The sequence below is a fragment of the Gymnoscopelus braueri genome (assembly GCF_963280865.1).
Source record: "Gymnoscopelus braueri genome assembly, chromosome: 13".
In the NCBI taxonomy this organism is placed as follows: domain Eukaryota; kingdom Metazoa; phylum Chordata; class Actinopteri; order Myctophiformes; family Myctophidae; genus Gymnoscopelus; species Gymnoscopelus braueri.
The window spans coordinates 46,281,418-46,296,748 of record NC_137615.1 but is presented as its reverse complement, the minus strand read 5'-3'; the positions used below and the strand labels follow the sequence as shown (position 1 = coordinate 46,296,748).

General features: G+C 39.6%; 1 protein-coding gene across 1 annotated transcript; it reads left to right on the top strand.

Annotated features, from left to right (window-relative positions):
- Positions 1–1,790: 1,790 nt before the first annotated feature.
- jmjd8 (jumonji domain containing 8) lies at positions 1,791–13,937 on the top strand. The gene is made up of 9 exons (XM_080446625.1): positions 1,791–2,079; positions 3,532–3,627; positions 4,719–4,767; positions 6,196–6,292; positions 8,067–8,135; positions 9,418–9,537; positions 9,964–10,031; positions 10,693–10,827; positions 12,486–13,937. The coding sequence occupies exons 1-9, from the start codon at positions 1,976–1,978 to the stop codon at positions 12,564–12,566; spliced, it is 819 nt and encodes a 272-aa protein (XP_080302751.1). The 5' UTR covers positions 1,791–1,975; the 3' UTR covers positions 12,567–13,937.
- The last annotated feature ends 1,394 nt before the right edge of the window (positions 13,938–15,331 follow it).

Genomic DNA, 15,331 nt, shown 5'->3' with positions numbered 1-15,331 from the left:
CTGCTGCTAACCCTGATGTCCTCCTCCCTGTAAGAGAGAAGATCCAGAAAGTGGGAGTGTTTGTGGATTATGAGGAGGGTCTGGTCTCCTTTTATGACGCGGAGGCCAGAATTCATATCTACTCTTTCACTGGCTGCACCTTTACTGAAAAACTCTATCCGTATTTCAGTCATGCAGCGATTAATTTTGGTAGAAACTCTGCTCCTCTGATAATTTCTCCTGTCATTCCTGCCTTTCAGGAGGTAAAACACTCAGTAGAGCTCATTGAGAAAGACACAGACAAAGACATAGCAGACACATGTGTGCAGGTCCTCACTACAGTGATGAGCTGCATTGAAAAGCATACAACGACAGAGAAACAGGCTGAAGACTTCATTAAAGAGCTGGAAAAGGAAATCAGTGAGTTAAAGAAGAGAATCTCCGAGCTGAAGCAGCTCTCACACACTGAAGACCAACTCCATCTCCTCCAGAACTTCACATCCATCAACACCCCTCCAATCACCAAGGACTGGACAAAGGTCAATGTCCATCAGTCTTCATATGTGGGGACTGTGAGGGCAACTGTGGCTCAGCTGGAGAAGACACTCAGTCAGGAGATGGAGAAGCATGATGCTGAGCTGAAGAGGATCCAACAACATGCAGCTGCCATGAAACAAATGTTCCCACTGTTTAAAAGAAGGAAACTATGAGGAAAAAGGCAACCTTCAAGCGCATTGCTTTATATGAATAAACCACAACAAGCTTTGAGGATTTGAACAAAACAACCTTTATTCAGGGCATTTTGATTGATGAACCTGTACCCCAATAAAAGAAAAAGAAAAATAAATCTTACAATATGCTTTGTTGAATGTATTATTTTTCTCAGACATGTGGTGAGGGTGTGCTGTGCCTCCTCCTTGCCTGTGTATATGTATTCCTTCAGTTTCAGTACTTCAACTTTTTCTACATAAACCATCTTGATGTCTGAATACTGCATATCAATACTGCATTGACAATTAACATACTGTAAGAGATCCATGTGGAGAGAGAGAGAGAGAGAGAGAGAGAGAGAGAGAGAGAGAGAGAGAGAAGCGAGAGAGAGAGAGAGAGAGAGGGCGTGGTTTGTTCACGCCAGGTTCACGCACGCCTCAGTATGTCATGTGGTATTTTCTGATTGGGTGTATTACAGGAAGAAGTGACGTCGTTTTGGGGCAGCGTTGCCATGTCCGCTTATATAAGGCGGCTTTGGCCTTGTTTTTTTGTAAAGTTGCTTGTAAATATTGGTTAGTTGCGGGTTGCAGTTTTTTGGGCTTGTTTCTAAAGTGTAGTTTCTTATTTTGGCTTGTTTCCTAATGTAGTTTAAACCAGTGTTTCTCAAACATTTTCAAGTGAAGGACCCAACAAATTAATATGCATTTGTCTCAGATGGACCTAAATCTGAAAACATTTTATGCCAGGGACCACAATACAGACCGGTTAAAATGTTTCAAAAATATTCCTAATAAAAAAAAAAATCGTCCAAGATTTATGGGGAAAATAGCAGATCTACAAGCTCACAAGTCACAAGTTGCAACACGTCGCATTGCAACGCGCTGTGTGGTTGTGAGCTTGTAGATCAGTTATTTTCAAATAGCCAAAGTATATCATATATATATAGGTCTGAAGTGGTTTTGTAATAATAATAATAATCAAAATAAGTATCAATGTTTAAAAGGCGAAGGGCTCGCTTCTTTTGGGCTCGTTTTCATAGGACCCACTTGCTTGTTTCTCTCTCTAAACCTGGCAACACTGTTTGGGGGTGAGCAGACAGGCAGACAGATGAATGAATGTAGAGTAGAGTTAGTAGGCTACGTTTTATTGATTGATTGATTGATTGATTGATTGATTGATTGATTGATTGATTGATTGAATGAATACTTTATTAACAGTTCATAAAAACGTTCGTACTGAATGACATGATAATTTGAAGTTTATCGGCTATAAAACAACGTTTTGAATGGAATATCAAGGTACACTACTACTATGTATGTACTTTATGTTAGTCCTGAGAACTGCACTGAGCATTGAGGAAAGCACTGCTGCTGATGGAGGCGGCTGGTGGTGAGTCCAGTGCTGTAGTACAGCTTTGAGGTGTTTTTACTTTACTGGAGTGTTTCCAATTTCCAGTACTTTTACTTCTACTCCACAGCTCACTGTATCTCAGAGGCAAATGTACCTTTTACTCCACTAAAATAATTTGACAACTTTAGTTTCTTTGTATATTTTGATTATTATTACAAAACATACTTTAACCAGTTCATCCCTATATACATTTCGGGCATTTGAAAATAGCCGATTTAAGCTCACAATGCATGCTTGTGAGCTTGTAGATTTGCAATTATTTCTTTTTAGATCAGAGATTTTTATACATTTGAAAACTTGTGAATATGGGACATTTTGCATACTGTACTTTTGGTACTTTAAGTACATTTTGATACCAATACTTTTACTTAAGTCGATTTTGAATTCCGGACTTTTACTTGTAACGGAGTATTTCTACATTGCAGTATTGATCTCACATTTCTTACTTAAGTAAAAGTATCAATTTGATACTTTTACTTAAGTAAGAAATGTGAGTACTTTTTACACCACTGTTGAGTCGCAATTAAACGGTGTCTCTCTTGCCAAGAAGAACAGAAATTAGATTAACAGTCAAGAGAAGACTTGTAGATCTGTTCTATTTTGGCCAAGACTATCATTTTGGCCAGCGAAGGTGGACATTCAACCACTAGATGTCGCACTAAGTGCACAATTTGAGTTCATTCTGAAAGCAATGAGGCTTGTTTTTGACAGTGGATTATTATCATTATTTCAACTCAATTAAAAGTATCAAAACCACAGTTTAGAAATACAAAAAATATAGTTTAATTGCCAACAAGAGTAGCCTACTCATTATGCAGATTTTTTCTTCTTCTGAAAATATGATTTGGAATCATTGACTGTGCATGACCTGCATGAAATGCTACAGATTAATGAATGCATGGGCAAAATGAAATTGATGAAAAAAATTACTTTAGTGGACTATTTCAATTGTCTATACTTTTACTTCTACTCCACTGCATCTCAGAGGCAAATATTGTACTTTCACTCCACTACAATTATTTGAAAACTTTAGTTACTAGTTACTTTGCAAATATAAATTATTACATTATAAAACATACATTAACCACTTTAGCCCTATTTTATACCTAGGCTATTTTCAAACATTTTAGTACTTTTACTTTAAGTACATTTTGATACCAATACTTTTGTACTTTTACTCAAGTACATTTTTAATTCGGGACTTTTACTTGTAACAGAGTACTTCTACATTGCAGTATTGATACTTTTACTTAAGTAAAACATTTGAGTACTTGTTCCACCACTGGTCTAGCCTGGTAAAGCCCCTCCCTCCGGAAAATCTAATTTCCATTTTGGAAATGAGATTTTCCGGAGGGAGGGGCTTTACCAGGCTACCACTGGTCAGGACAGCTAATGCTTTGTTCTAATGTGAATATCTAACCCTTTGTGCAGGTCATCACATTCAGATCATAGGTTGCACGATGAAGGTCCTTGCAACATAGATGTCTTGGACCGCACGTCTCTGTCACATCGCCAGTTCATTGAACAGTACGTATACAAATGTATGTGCTCCGTCAGCTTTATTTATAACGGCACGTATGTACAGATTTTTTTTTTAAGTCACATTTTAAGATACACATTTGAGGATGATTTGAGGTGTCACTATATTCCCCTGCACCTCACACCACAGTGTCTGAACGAAGCATCCAGTTGTCTTTTACCCATTAAAGGTTTCATGACATTCAGATTTACAAAACATTAAAAGTCTTCATCATGGTCCTTCAAACGTGTGTTCTGAGGGATTTTCAGCTTCAATGAAAAAAATAACTATTTGCCTGCGGGTGTCGCTGTTGAGGGATTTTGCCTGTCAATCATCGCCTCTGCTCCACCCCCCCACCCCCCCCCCCCCCCCAAAGGAGAATGAGAGGGGAGGGGGCGGGATTAATGGACTGCGACATGAAAGTCCAGGGGCCAATCCCAGCACTTTTTTAGCCCAATTATCCAGACCACAGAAAATCCACTGAATGTTCAACGTTCAGTTTTTTTGGGTGTAATTGAGGTCATAAAACAAAACGTCATGAAACCTTTAAGACCTGAGGCCGATTCTACAAATGCCTTCTAAATCAGTTGTTCTCACACTTTCAAGATTTTTCTAAAATGTTCAAAAATAGCAGATGTGCAAGCTCGCAGCGCGGCACGAAGTGACGTGCTGTGAGCGTGTGTATCTGCTATTTTTGAATAGCCAACGCAAAAATAAAAAATGACACAGACGCTTTCCCGGTTTTAACGGCTTAATAGAGTATTAATGTGCTACGGCTGTTTTGTGACAGAAGAACATGTCACAAGAAGTCAAATAGTCGCCTATACCAATTGAATAAAACAATTTCATTGCTTTATTCAAAAGTTTAACCCACCAATTACTTCCAAACATTAAAGCATTCTGAAAGATTTCCACACTGCCGTACCACAAATATAATTCAGGCTTTAGTCTATTCCTCACGGTTCTGTATTTTTTTTATGAGTTTTGCTTCAACATTATTTTTATATTAATAACCCCCCCTAGCTCAAAATCAGGAGCTATAAAGCTCCTGCTGATTAGCCAACACATTCATCAGTTTTGCTTTCTTTCTTGGCCCTAGATACGCATACAGAAGACCAGTCATTCTCAGAGGCCTCACCGATAACACGGTATGTTGTATTCAAAGGAAAGCGCTTCAGCATCTCACAGCACACTGTTTGGTTACCATGCATATGCCTGCGTAGGGAGTCATTTACACTTACTGACAGAGTCTAGGTCAACCTGGTATCCTAGTTTAATTTAGAATGTTTCAAAAATATTCCACTTTTTTCCCCTTCTTTTTTATAGATTTTTTTTTACAAAAAGGAAACGCATACACATACGTACAGCTCAGGTCCTTAGATACAATATTACCATATTCACATATATGTGAAAATATTCCACATTTTATTGCAATTTATTTTCTCCAAAAGAGTTTTTGAAAATAGCAATATACAAGCTCACAACACGTCGCATCGCAATGCATTGTGAGCTTGTAGATCGGCAATTTTCAAATAGGTGATGTAATAGGTTTAAAGGGATCATGTAGCCTAGTCGCTTATTTGGGGCTTGTTTTCCTAACTATTAGTCTAATAGTTCATGAGCAGTACAACTCTGCACCTTATGTCCTCTCGCACACCACAGGAGCTTACAGTTTTGGCATAGCAGGTCTGTGTTGTTCCATGAGAGGGTGTGTGCTTTAATGTTGTTATTGTTACGATAGCGATGCGTTTAAGAACAAGATCCATGGGTCGAGTTCCTTTTTAAGCCTGATTTAGGGCCGCGTCCAAGCGTTTTATGAGCGTAGGAGCGCTTTTGGATATCAAGTCCAGAACACTCTGCACTCTACTTATGTAACTATTTACCTTGTTGTTCGGTTATCTATATTTCATGCTTACTCTGCATATTCCGATCTTGCACATGTATGTCGCTCTGGATAAGAGCGTCTGCTAAATGCCTAAATTGTAACTGTAAATTCAATTGCGCACAGGGTCACCCAATTAACCACATGAACCCTAGCGTCCCTATTCTGGAGAGAACATTCAACGAATATAGCCAACCTACATGCTCATGTGTCATAGCACTGGGCACTGGGCGACCCCGGTCAAATAAGTATATTGTGTTTAAAAGCTTCATTAGGTTCAACAATGTTTTTATTGCGTCACTCTGTAGGATGCTGGCCATCTATAAGAGGGTCTATCCGTCTGTGTACTCGAGTATCCGGAGCTAATATCGCAAACCGCTGGACTGATCTGCACCAAATTCTTTGTGCACACCCCCACGTTTTATATCCACGACAGTTGTGTATGGTGGTTAGGTTACAGCCCTGCTCAAATACATTTGTCATGTCACTTCATTGTCATTTCATTGAACTCAGTGAACTGTAGTGAACTGTGCATTCTGTACACAGATGATACTCAAGGCTATGGTGTGTACTGCATGTGATGCAGTACACACCATTGAGGTATTCCTTTAATAAATCCTGCATCGTGGCTATGAGTGTGCAGCCTTTTCTTTACTTTTAGATGCTTTAATCTTACACTGGTTTGTGTTTTCAGAAGTTCAGGTCATTATGCTCCAGGTCACATCTGCTAGAAGAATACGGCGAGCGAAGAGTCAGGCTGAGTACAGCCAACACTTACTCTTACAAGAAAGGTATTTTCCCTTTTTCTATTTATCACACCGGCACTTTGATTGATTAACCCTTATATATATATATATATATATATATATATATATATATATATATATATATATATATATATATATATATACATATACACTAGGGCATTCACGAATAGTGATTTTTAGCATTCGAATTATTAGCATTTGACATTTCTCTATTTGTACATGTATGAGTGACAGATTAACCCCTCTTGTTTTGATTGATTGATTGAATACTTTATTAACAGTTTGCAAAAAGAAAGTACAGTTATACAATAATGCTTCTTCTTCTTCTGTCGTATGTCCTTAGACCTTCAGCTCCGTTGCAGCAAGCCAGTCCAGTGTGTCATTTTCTAGGTCAATTAAGCCACGATCACAATAATGCCAAAAGGATGACACAAAAAGCCATAAGGGCTTGTTTCCATTGTGGTCCTGTGTATTCAATTCACCAAGACATATAAAGACATACAATACTATACAAGAAATCATAGGAGCAGTAAAAGTATATTCACAGAAAAACAGTGGAGGGTCATTTATTTTGGCAAGCTAGAAGACTGGGTCCAGTTGAACATTTTTATGGCGGTTTTGAAGGAGGGTAGGGAGTCGCACTTTTTGATGGCTGGTGGTAGGGCATTCAACATTGTGGTGGCATAATAGTAGAATGAATTCATCCCCATGTTTGTGCCGATCTGGGGGGAATTAGATCAGTCGAGCTCCCTCTGGTGTTGTGCCCGTGGGCGTTTCTCACTCTTTTGAAGTAGTTAGACAGGTACATGGCCACTGGTCCATTGAGTATCTTGAAAACCAGGCCCATTGCAAGTTGCTGTACTCTGTCCTCTGCCCTGAGCCACCCCACCCTAGCATAATGAGCAGGGGTTAGGTGGGTCCTAGGTGTGAGGTCTAGTGGTAGTCTGACTAGTTTGTTTAGAGAGGTCTGTAAGTTTGTGGTGCTAGAGCAGTGGTTCTAAACCTTTTCAGGCCGTGGCGTGACCCCAAAATAATCATATTTGAACTGGGGACTCCCCACCCTGACAAGCACTTGGAATTGTAGGAGTTGAGGCATTACTTTTAGTTTGACTCGGTTCCACAGATACATAATAATTATGTATCTGTGGAACCGAGTCAAACTAAAAGTATGTCAGCTCTTATCCAGAGTGACATACATGTGCAAGATCGGAATATGCAGAGTAAGCATGAAATATAGATAACCAAACAACAAGGTAAATAGTTACATAAGTAGAGTGCAGAGTGTTCTGGACTTTTCACAATATTATTGTGAAAATAGCAGAGGCGAGGCGTTGTGTGAGCTTGTAGATCGGCTGTTTTCACAATGTTTGCCTCTTTCTTATATTATTTGACAATTTCGCCTATGTTTGACAAGTTTTTATCGTATAGTTCGTTGATTACTTTTGATGCAGTAATGGTCTATTTGTTTAGGAATTAAAAAGGTCTTAAAAGTCCTTAAATTGTCACTTCACTGTCATCTGGGGAACCCCCCAAAATCATGTGGGGACCCCCCTGGGGGTCCCGACCCACAGGTTGAGAACCACTGTGATAGAGTACCATGAGGTGCAGGCATATAGTCAAAATGACATTGGATGAGTGCTCCATCTAGTGTCCTCAGTGCATTCCTACTGACCGACGAGGAGATCCTGCCCCAAAAAAAAACATATTCTTTGGTTGACTTTGAGGAAAGGTTGTTATCTAAAATACAACCCAGTTCAATCAGTTTCTTGATTCTTTGTTTCTGATCTATTTGTTGCAGTTGATGTGCCTTTCCAAGAATTTGTGGATTTGTTGCTGAGACCTCAGTCTTTGAACACTCTGGGCAGTGGTGAGTAACACCTGATTTAGGCTCATGGATTAAAGTTCTCAGCCGCCACGACTGATTTCATTCATTTGGCTATGGAAGCATGTCTTGCACCGAAAATAGGCAAATCTACAAGCTTACAAGTAGATTTGAAGTGGTCAAATTAGAAATAGAATACATGTTCATGTCTTCCAGAAAACCCTAATTGATCTCTGCTATTTCATAAAAGCAAAGGTTAAAGCCGCAATCTGCAATTTCTTCAACTGATTGGCTGCATGCCTACAAAAATATCATAATTTTACATATTGTGTTAATTGTTTATGATACACAGCGCTAGTGTGTGGTGGGCTCCTTTCATGCCGTTTCACAAATCGCAGATTAGGTTTTATTTTTGCTTTAATTAATGTAGACTCCATCGCACGACGGTATCGCTTGAGCTTATAGATTGGGGGCCCTATTTTCGGCCAAAGTTCCTATACCCACTATTTGGGGATTTAGCATGGCGCAAGGGGCGTTCCCGTGCAAAGGTTGCTATCTTCGGACACCAGCCTTATCCCTAAAACACCTGTGCTACCCGTTGCATTATGCATACTGTAGGTGTGGTTTGGGCGTTACAATAATGAAACCAATCACCATATTTTAGACATAAGTATCACCTACATGTTACTGATTATAGAGAATGTTATATTATTGTAATCCGTTCATTATTCCCTGCGGAATGGATGAATAAAACTGAAGTGTGTAATTTGGAGTGTATGGCATCGCGCGCAGCACAAATTGTCTTCTTTGAATAGACTATCATCTCATCTTATATAAACACAATTGACACAAGGAATTGACTCTCTCACTTGTGCTGATTTATAGGAAAATAAAAAAAAAAGGGCCCTGGGTACTTTTGCCAAATGTTCTCCCCAGAAAAGGGACCCAAGTGTTTGTGTGGTTAAAGCCTTCTAATGCAGTGGTTCTCAAAGTGGTGCCCCAGCGGTTCTTGGAGGGATTCCAGGGGGTCCCCAGCTAAATAATAGTTAATAATATAGCATCACAATTATTTTACCACTTTATCCAAATTTTACACTTTAGCTATTTCTGAAAATGTTTGAATCATTTAGAATTTATTAACACAAATCTTCTCTTCTGGGGGTCCCTGGCAAACATCTATTTTAAGATGTTGGTCCGCGCCCAAATACATATGATATCTGTTTGGGGGTCCTTGACATGAAAAAGTTTGAGAACCACTGTTCATATGGATACATAATCACGTTGTTTTACTCAGTAAAATAATCACCCCTGTATCTTTCTTCAACAGACACGCTGTATTTCTTTGGGGACAACAACTTCACTGAGTGGAAAGCCTTGTTTGAGCAGTACAAGTCTCCTCCTTATGTCCTCCCCCACACCACAGGAGCTTACAGTTTTGGCATAGCAGGTCTGTTGTTACATGAGAGGGTGTGTGCTTTAATGTTGGTATAGGCTATATGCACAGCAGCCATATTGGAAAAAAATTGGGCATCTTCCTTACTTCCCTCACAGGTCTTACCAATTATACTAATGAAGGCTCTGTTCTGTTCCATTTGTACACTCAGACTTATGGGGGTCCTTGAATTTAAAAGGTTTGAGAACCACTGTGTTACACTAAATGGAACAGAGCCTTAATTAGTCAAATTGGTAAGACCTGTGAAGGAAGTAAGGAAACCATAATAATAAAATTCTCAGTTACAAGTAAAAGACCTGTATTCAAAATGTTACTTGCATGGAGCGCCCTGAGCACGATAGTACTTTGTCCACCACTGCTGTGTTGGACTGTGTCAACTAGTGACAAGTCAGTTGCATGAGCTGTGCTGTTTGTGTCCAGGTCCAGGGACAGGTGTTCCCTTTCACTGGCATGGCCCCGGCTACTCTGAAGTTATCTATGGCAGAAAGGTAAATGCAAAACGCATAGCTCACCTTCTCTTTACATGATGAGCCAGCATTCTCTACCTGCTGGTGTGTGTGTGTGTGTGTGTGTGTGTGTGTGTGTAGCCCTGAGTAGGGCTGGGCAATATGACTTCAAATCAATATCACGATTATTTCAGACTTTTGATTCAATTGCCATTAATGAACGATTATTAAAAAGGGAAAAAAAAAATATATATACATAGCATTAAGTGAGTCCTGTCCATCGTCATTGGAGTGTTAATCTTGTCAATTTGTTGATACAGTATATAAGAAAAAATATATACAGTATATACAAAAACCTTGCTTCTCGGTTATTGGTTCTAAATATCGGTTTCAATATACTTTCGGTTAATTGTCCAGCCGTAGCCCTTTGCCCAGGAAAGCAAAATAAGAACTTTTTCATGGCAGCCATATTGACAAAAATAGTAACATTACAGGTAATTTTTTCCCCTGAAATGTAACGGCACATACATATACATATTTGTTTATGATGTTGTATTTTGGCGTTATCTTTTATGCTGTTGATGAATTGAATACATAGGACCTCAATGGAAACAAGTCCTCAGGACTTTTAAAGTATTCAATCAATCAATCAAACAAACAAACAGTGACCACCATAGGGATATGGCTGTGTGTCTTTGTACAGCGGTGGTTCCTGTACCCCCCAGAGAAGGAGCCCCACTTCCACCCCAACCACACCACTCTGTCCTGGGTGGCTGACACCTACCCTCACCTGCCCCAGGAGGAGGCACCACTGGAATGCACCATCCGACCCGGAGAGGTAGAACAGACATGAAATGTACTTTTAGCCAATTCAATCCGGGAACGCATTTCTGTCAATTTAGATTTCTTTGGATATTCAAAAATAGCAGATCTACAGGCTCATAGCGTGGCACAGAGTGCCGTGCTATGAGCTTGTAGATCTACTATTTTTGAAAAAGCGTGCGCAAATCTTTGAATATATTATTCTACAAGTCTTCTAAATCCTAACCGTTTTTTGAAAAGAACCTATGTTTCTATATCAGTGGTTCTCAAACTTTTTCATGTCAAGGACCACCCAAATGATATGTATTTGGCCGCGGAACCCCATCTCTATATGTTGTTCCAGGGACCCCCCAGAAGCAAAGATTTGAGTTAAAAATGTTCGCTTTAAAAATATATATATATGTACAATGATTTGCACAAAATGTTCAAACTTTTTCAAAAATAGCAGATCTAGAAGGTCAAAGAAATCTAAAATGACAGAGATGCGTTCCCGGATTGAATGGGTTAAACACTTCTGGGGTCTTCATTATAACATTTACTCTGGCTTTTGTGTGCATCCCCAGACAGTTTTTAAGTTGCTTCGTTCAATATTTATTAGATATTTGATATTCGTTTGATGAGACATTTCTGTATTTTACTGAAATCAGCCCCATCATGCATTAGAAGGACAATATCAGTCACCAGAGCCAGGGATGGGTGTTTTCAATCTAACATGGATAAAACTGTAGTTTGAAGTTGAATGGGCTTATATAGGATGGGTGTGTGTCTGATATAATATATAAATATTGAATCAAGCTACTTAAAAACTGTCTGGGGTGCACACAAAGGACTAAATAGACGTTACAATGACACCAGAAGTATTTAAAAGTGAAATATCCCTTTAAGCCTGATTTATGCTCTGTGTTACAATGGTGTCTTGCAGCGAAAATAGCCGATCTACAAGCTCACAACGCGTGAGCTTGTAGATCGGCTATTTTTGCGGCACGACCTCTGCGTAATTAAGCACATAGGCCAATGCTTTCTTTATTTGAATTTTTGCCTTGACCACTTAAAGGACAACTTCACCCATTTTCAACATATCTTCATTCAGTATAATTGGTCCCCACTAAGGCTCATTATAATATAGTACCATTTCTGTCTACTCACTCTGTGTCTCAGAGGAGGGCTGTGGACAGTTCAGAAACCCGCCTACCAGTGACATCATCGATGGGGAATCCAAGATAATGAGAAACTGCAGGCTTTCTCTTCCTGGAAAGTTGGCATGCCATAATGGAAGCCAATGTTCTTGCGTTAATAAAAATCTAAATAAGAATTTTTGAAATCTTGTTTGGAAAAAAACCTGCCTAACGATGATGTGACTGGTAGGCCGGGTTTCTGAAGTGTCCACAGCCCTCCTCTGAGACACAGACAGAGTAGATTTTTTTTTACCATTTTATCATGAGCATTAGGGAGGACCAATTATACGAACATAGGTTGAAAATAGGGGAAGTCGTCCTATCTAAAAATCCAAGTCTTTTATTCAGTTGACCCTCCAGAGAAACGCGGACAAAAATCCTTGATTATGCAGGCTAAAACTCTTAATTATGCAGATCGGCTATTTTTTGCTTCTTTTTATTGTTTCGGGTCACGTTTTTGCCACGCTTTTCTAAGGTCTTTGTGTGTGTCTGTGGACAGGTGCTGTATTTCCCAGACCACTGGTGGCACGCAACTCTCAACCTGGACACCAGTGTCTTCATATCCACCTTCCTGGGTTGAGCTGGTTTGCTCAGCTGGCTGGCCAGAGGCAGACTCCATTAAGACCCCGTTAAGAATGGGAAACTTTGGCTATTCAAAAATAGCAGATCTACAAGCTCATAGCGCGGCACTCGCTTGTAGATCTGCTATTTTCTTTTTTTTAAATCATGAAACTTTGTGCAAATCTTTGAATATATACTTTTTCAAGGGAACAACTCAAATCTTTGCTTCTGGGGGATTCTACAAATGTCTTAATCCTAACAGTTTTTTGAAAAAAACGTATGCTGCTATAATCGGTGGTTCTCAAACATTTTCATGTCAAGGACCCCCAAAATGATATGTATTTGGCCCGCGGATCCCCATCTCAAAATATTTTGTTCCAGGGACTACCAGAAGCAAATATTTGAGTTAAAAATGTTCGCTTAAAAAAATATATATCCAAATGTTCACGATTTTTCTAAAATAGCAGATCTACAAGTATATACAATATATATATATATATATAGCAGTATATCTGCTTATTTTTAGCCAAAGTATAAAATATGGATAAAGGGGTTAAAATTATTGTGGCGCTTTATTAACACATTTTGCTGGGGACCCCCTGGTACCCCCCCAAGGACCCCACTTTGAGAACCAATGCGTAAGAGAACAAATATGTGTTCATTTTAACTCTTACTTTAATGATGGACAAAATGACGCCACGTAACATTCCAATAGAATGGTGGAACAAAAAGATTTGACATTTGCACTTAATGAACTGGAATGGCTTGAATGTGACCAAATGAGCAATGGTAGATATTTCGATGCTAATTCTTGATTTAAAAGAACATTCCTAAACATCTGAAACTTTTTAGGAATTGTGACTTTTCAGCACCAATCTGGGATTTCATGGCTAGGATATCACTGATATGAAGAACTTGATTTATAATGCATGAGGGAAGTATTAACTACAAATAATACAACATGTAAGTGATGAGTGGGAACTGCAAAGTTTGCAACTTAAAAATCTACTTTTAACGATGTAGATTTTTCCGGGGGTGGGAAGTTTCAACCACTTGAACCCCAGCAGCGTCCCTATTCTGGGGGGAACATTCGCCAAAAACTTGCCACGCTCTTGTAGATTTTTGGCAAAAGAATTTGGTGTAAAGTGAAAGAAGCGGTCCAAGTATGGTTGCAACTCGGGTCCATTTTTACTTAGATTGGAGGCTTTAAGAGGTCAGCAACGTATCTGTTCCCACTTGGCATGAACGCACCATCAGCCATGTGTTGTTTTCTATGAAAGGGTGCCTTTTGCACATCTGAATTAAGAATTAATCATTTTTCTTTCTTTTTTTATCATGGAATTGATTTTACTGTTCAATGTTCACATTCTGCATTTAATTTAATAAAATGATATAAATGAAGAATTGTGTCTTAATCAATGAACAGAGTAAACGGAAAGGTTTTTGATTGAATACTTTATTAACAAGATTGTTAACAGTACAGGTAGTACAGTCAAAGGTTATGCTAAAGCTAAAGGATAGCTCTAAAAGCCCCAGGGTCTTGTTTCCATTGTGGTACATTGTACTCTTGCTATTGCTCCTGAAATGATCGATTATTGTCTCCGCCAGGCCGAAAGGCATGGCGAGAGAGTATGTTTTGCCCCCTGTCCGTCCGTCCGTGTGTCCGTCCGTCCGTCCGTCCGTCCGTCCGTCCGTCCGTCCGTCCGTCCGTCCGTCCGTCCGTCCGTCCGTCCGTCCGTCCGTCATTCTGTCTGTGGACAGCTAATCTCCGGCACCGTTTGCTAGCTCGCAGTGAAACTGTGCACAAACACTCCCTGGATGCCACAGCAGAACCTCTGCCCCAGATTTTTCACATGGGCCATTTATAGTGCCACCAGGAGGCCGATTTGTGCAAAACATATTTTTTGACAGTACTCCTACAGATCTTGTCCAAAAACCCCGTAAATCGGTACACAGTATCTCTATGGTCATTAAACGAAACGGGTCTTTCAGATTTTTCATATTCCATCCTGATTGGCTAAAAATGGCTTCCAAAATTTGCAGGAGTGGTCCGTTTTCAACAAAATGCCTCAAATCATGAACACAGCATGCAATTTCCTTGACATTTTGCACGCATATTCCCACCAAGCCGAGGACGAAATGCCACTTGAAATGTTTTAAATCAGCCTCATGGTGGTGCTATAACAGGCCGATTCGTGTTTTTACCTATAACTGCACCGATCTGTGTAAAACTTTGTAAGCGCACTCCGTAGAGGTCAAGGAAAAACCCTTGCCCTGCATTTTTCACATCTGCCTTTTATAGCGCCACCAGGAGGCCGACTTATGTAAAACATTTTTTTATATATTACTCCTTCCGATTTGATCCAAATTTCACGCAAATCGGTACACATGATCTCTATAGTCATGTGATCAAGACGGATGTATTTGATATTTGATATTCCATCCTGATTGGCTAAGATTGACATCTAAAGTTTGCAGTAGTGGCTTGTTTTGAACAAAATGCCGCAAATCATGAATGCAGCATCCGATTGCGGTCAAACTTTGCACGCTCATTCACACTATGTTGAGGAGCAAATGCCACCCTTTTAACATGGGCCTGTTATACTGTAGCGCCACCAGCAGGTCCAATTTAGCGAAACACATTTTTTTTTAACAAAATGCCTCAAATCATGAATGCAGTGTCCGATTGCCGTGCAAGGCCTAAGAAGAAATGGCACCCTTTTCACATTGGCCTATATAGCGCCACCAGGAGGCCACAATAACCTACCTGACCTGGCGGAGACC

Bases quoted from the DNA above. Each gene is read 5' to 3' on its own strand.
- jmjd8 (XM_080446625.1), top strand. From the start codon at position 1,976: ATGGAATATCAAGGTACACTACTACTATGTATGTACTTTATGTTAGTC. The intron at 6,293-8,066 runs GTATTTTCCCTT...TATTTGTTGCAG, and splicing joins CACTTACTCTTACAAGAAAG to TTGATGTGCCTTTCCAAGAA. The intron at 9,538-9,963 runs GTCTGTTGTTAC...GTTTGTGTCCAG, and splicing joins TTACAGTTTTGGCATAGCAG to GTCCAGGGACAGGTGTTCCC.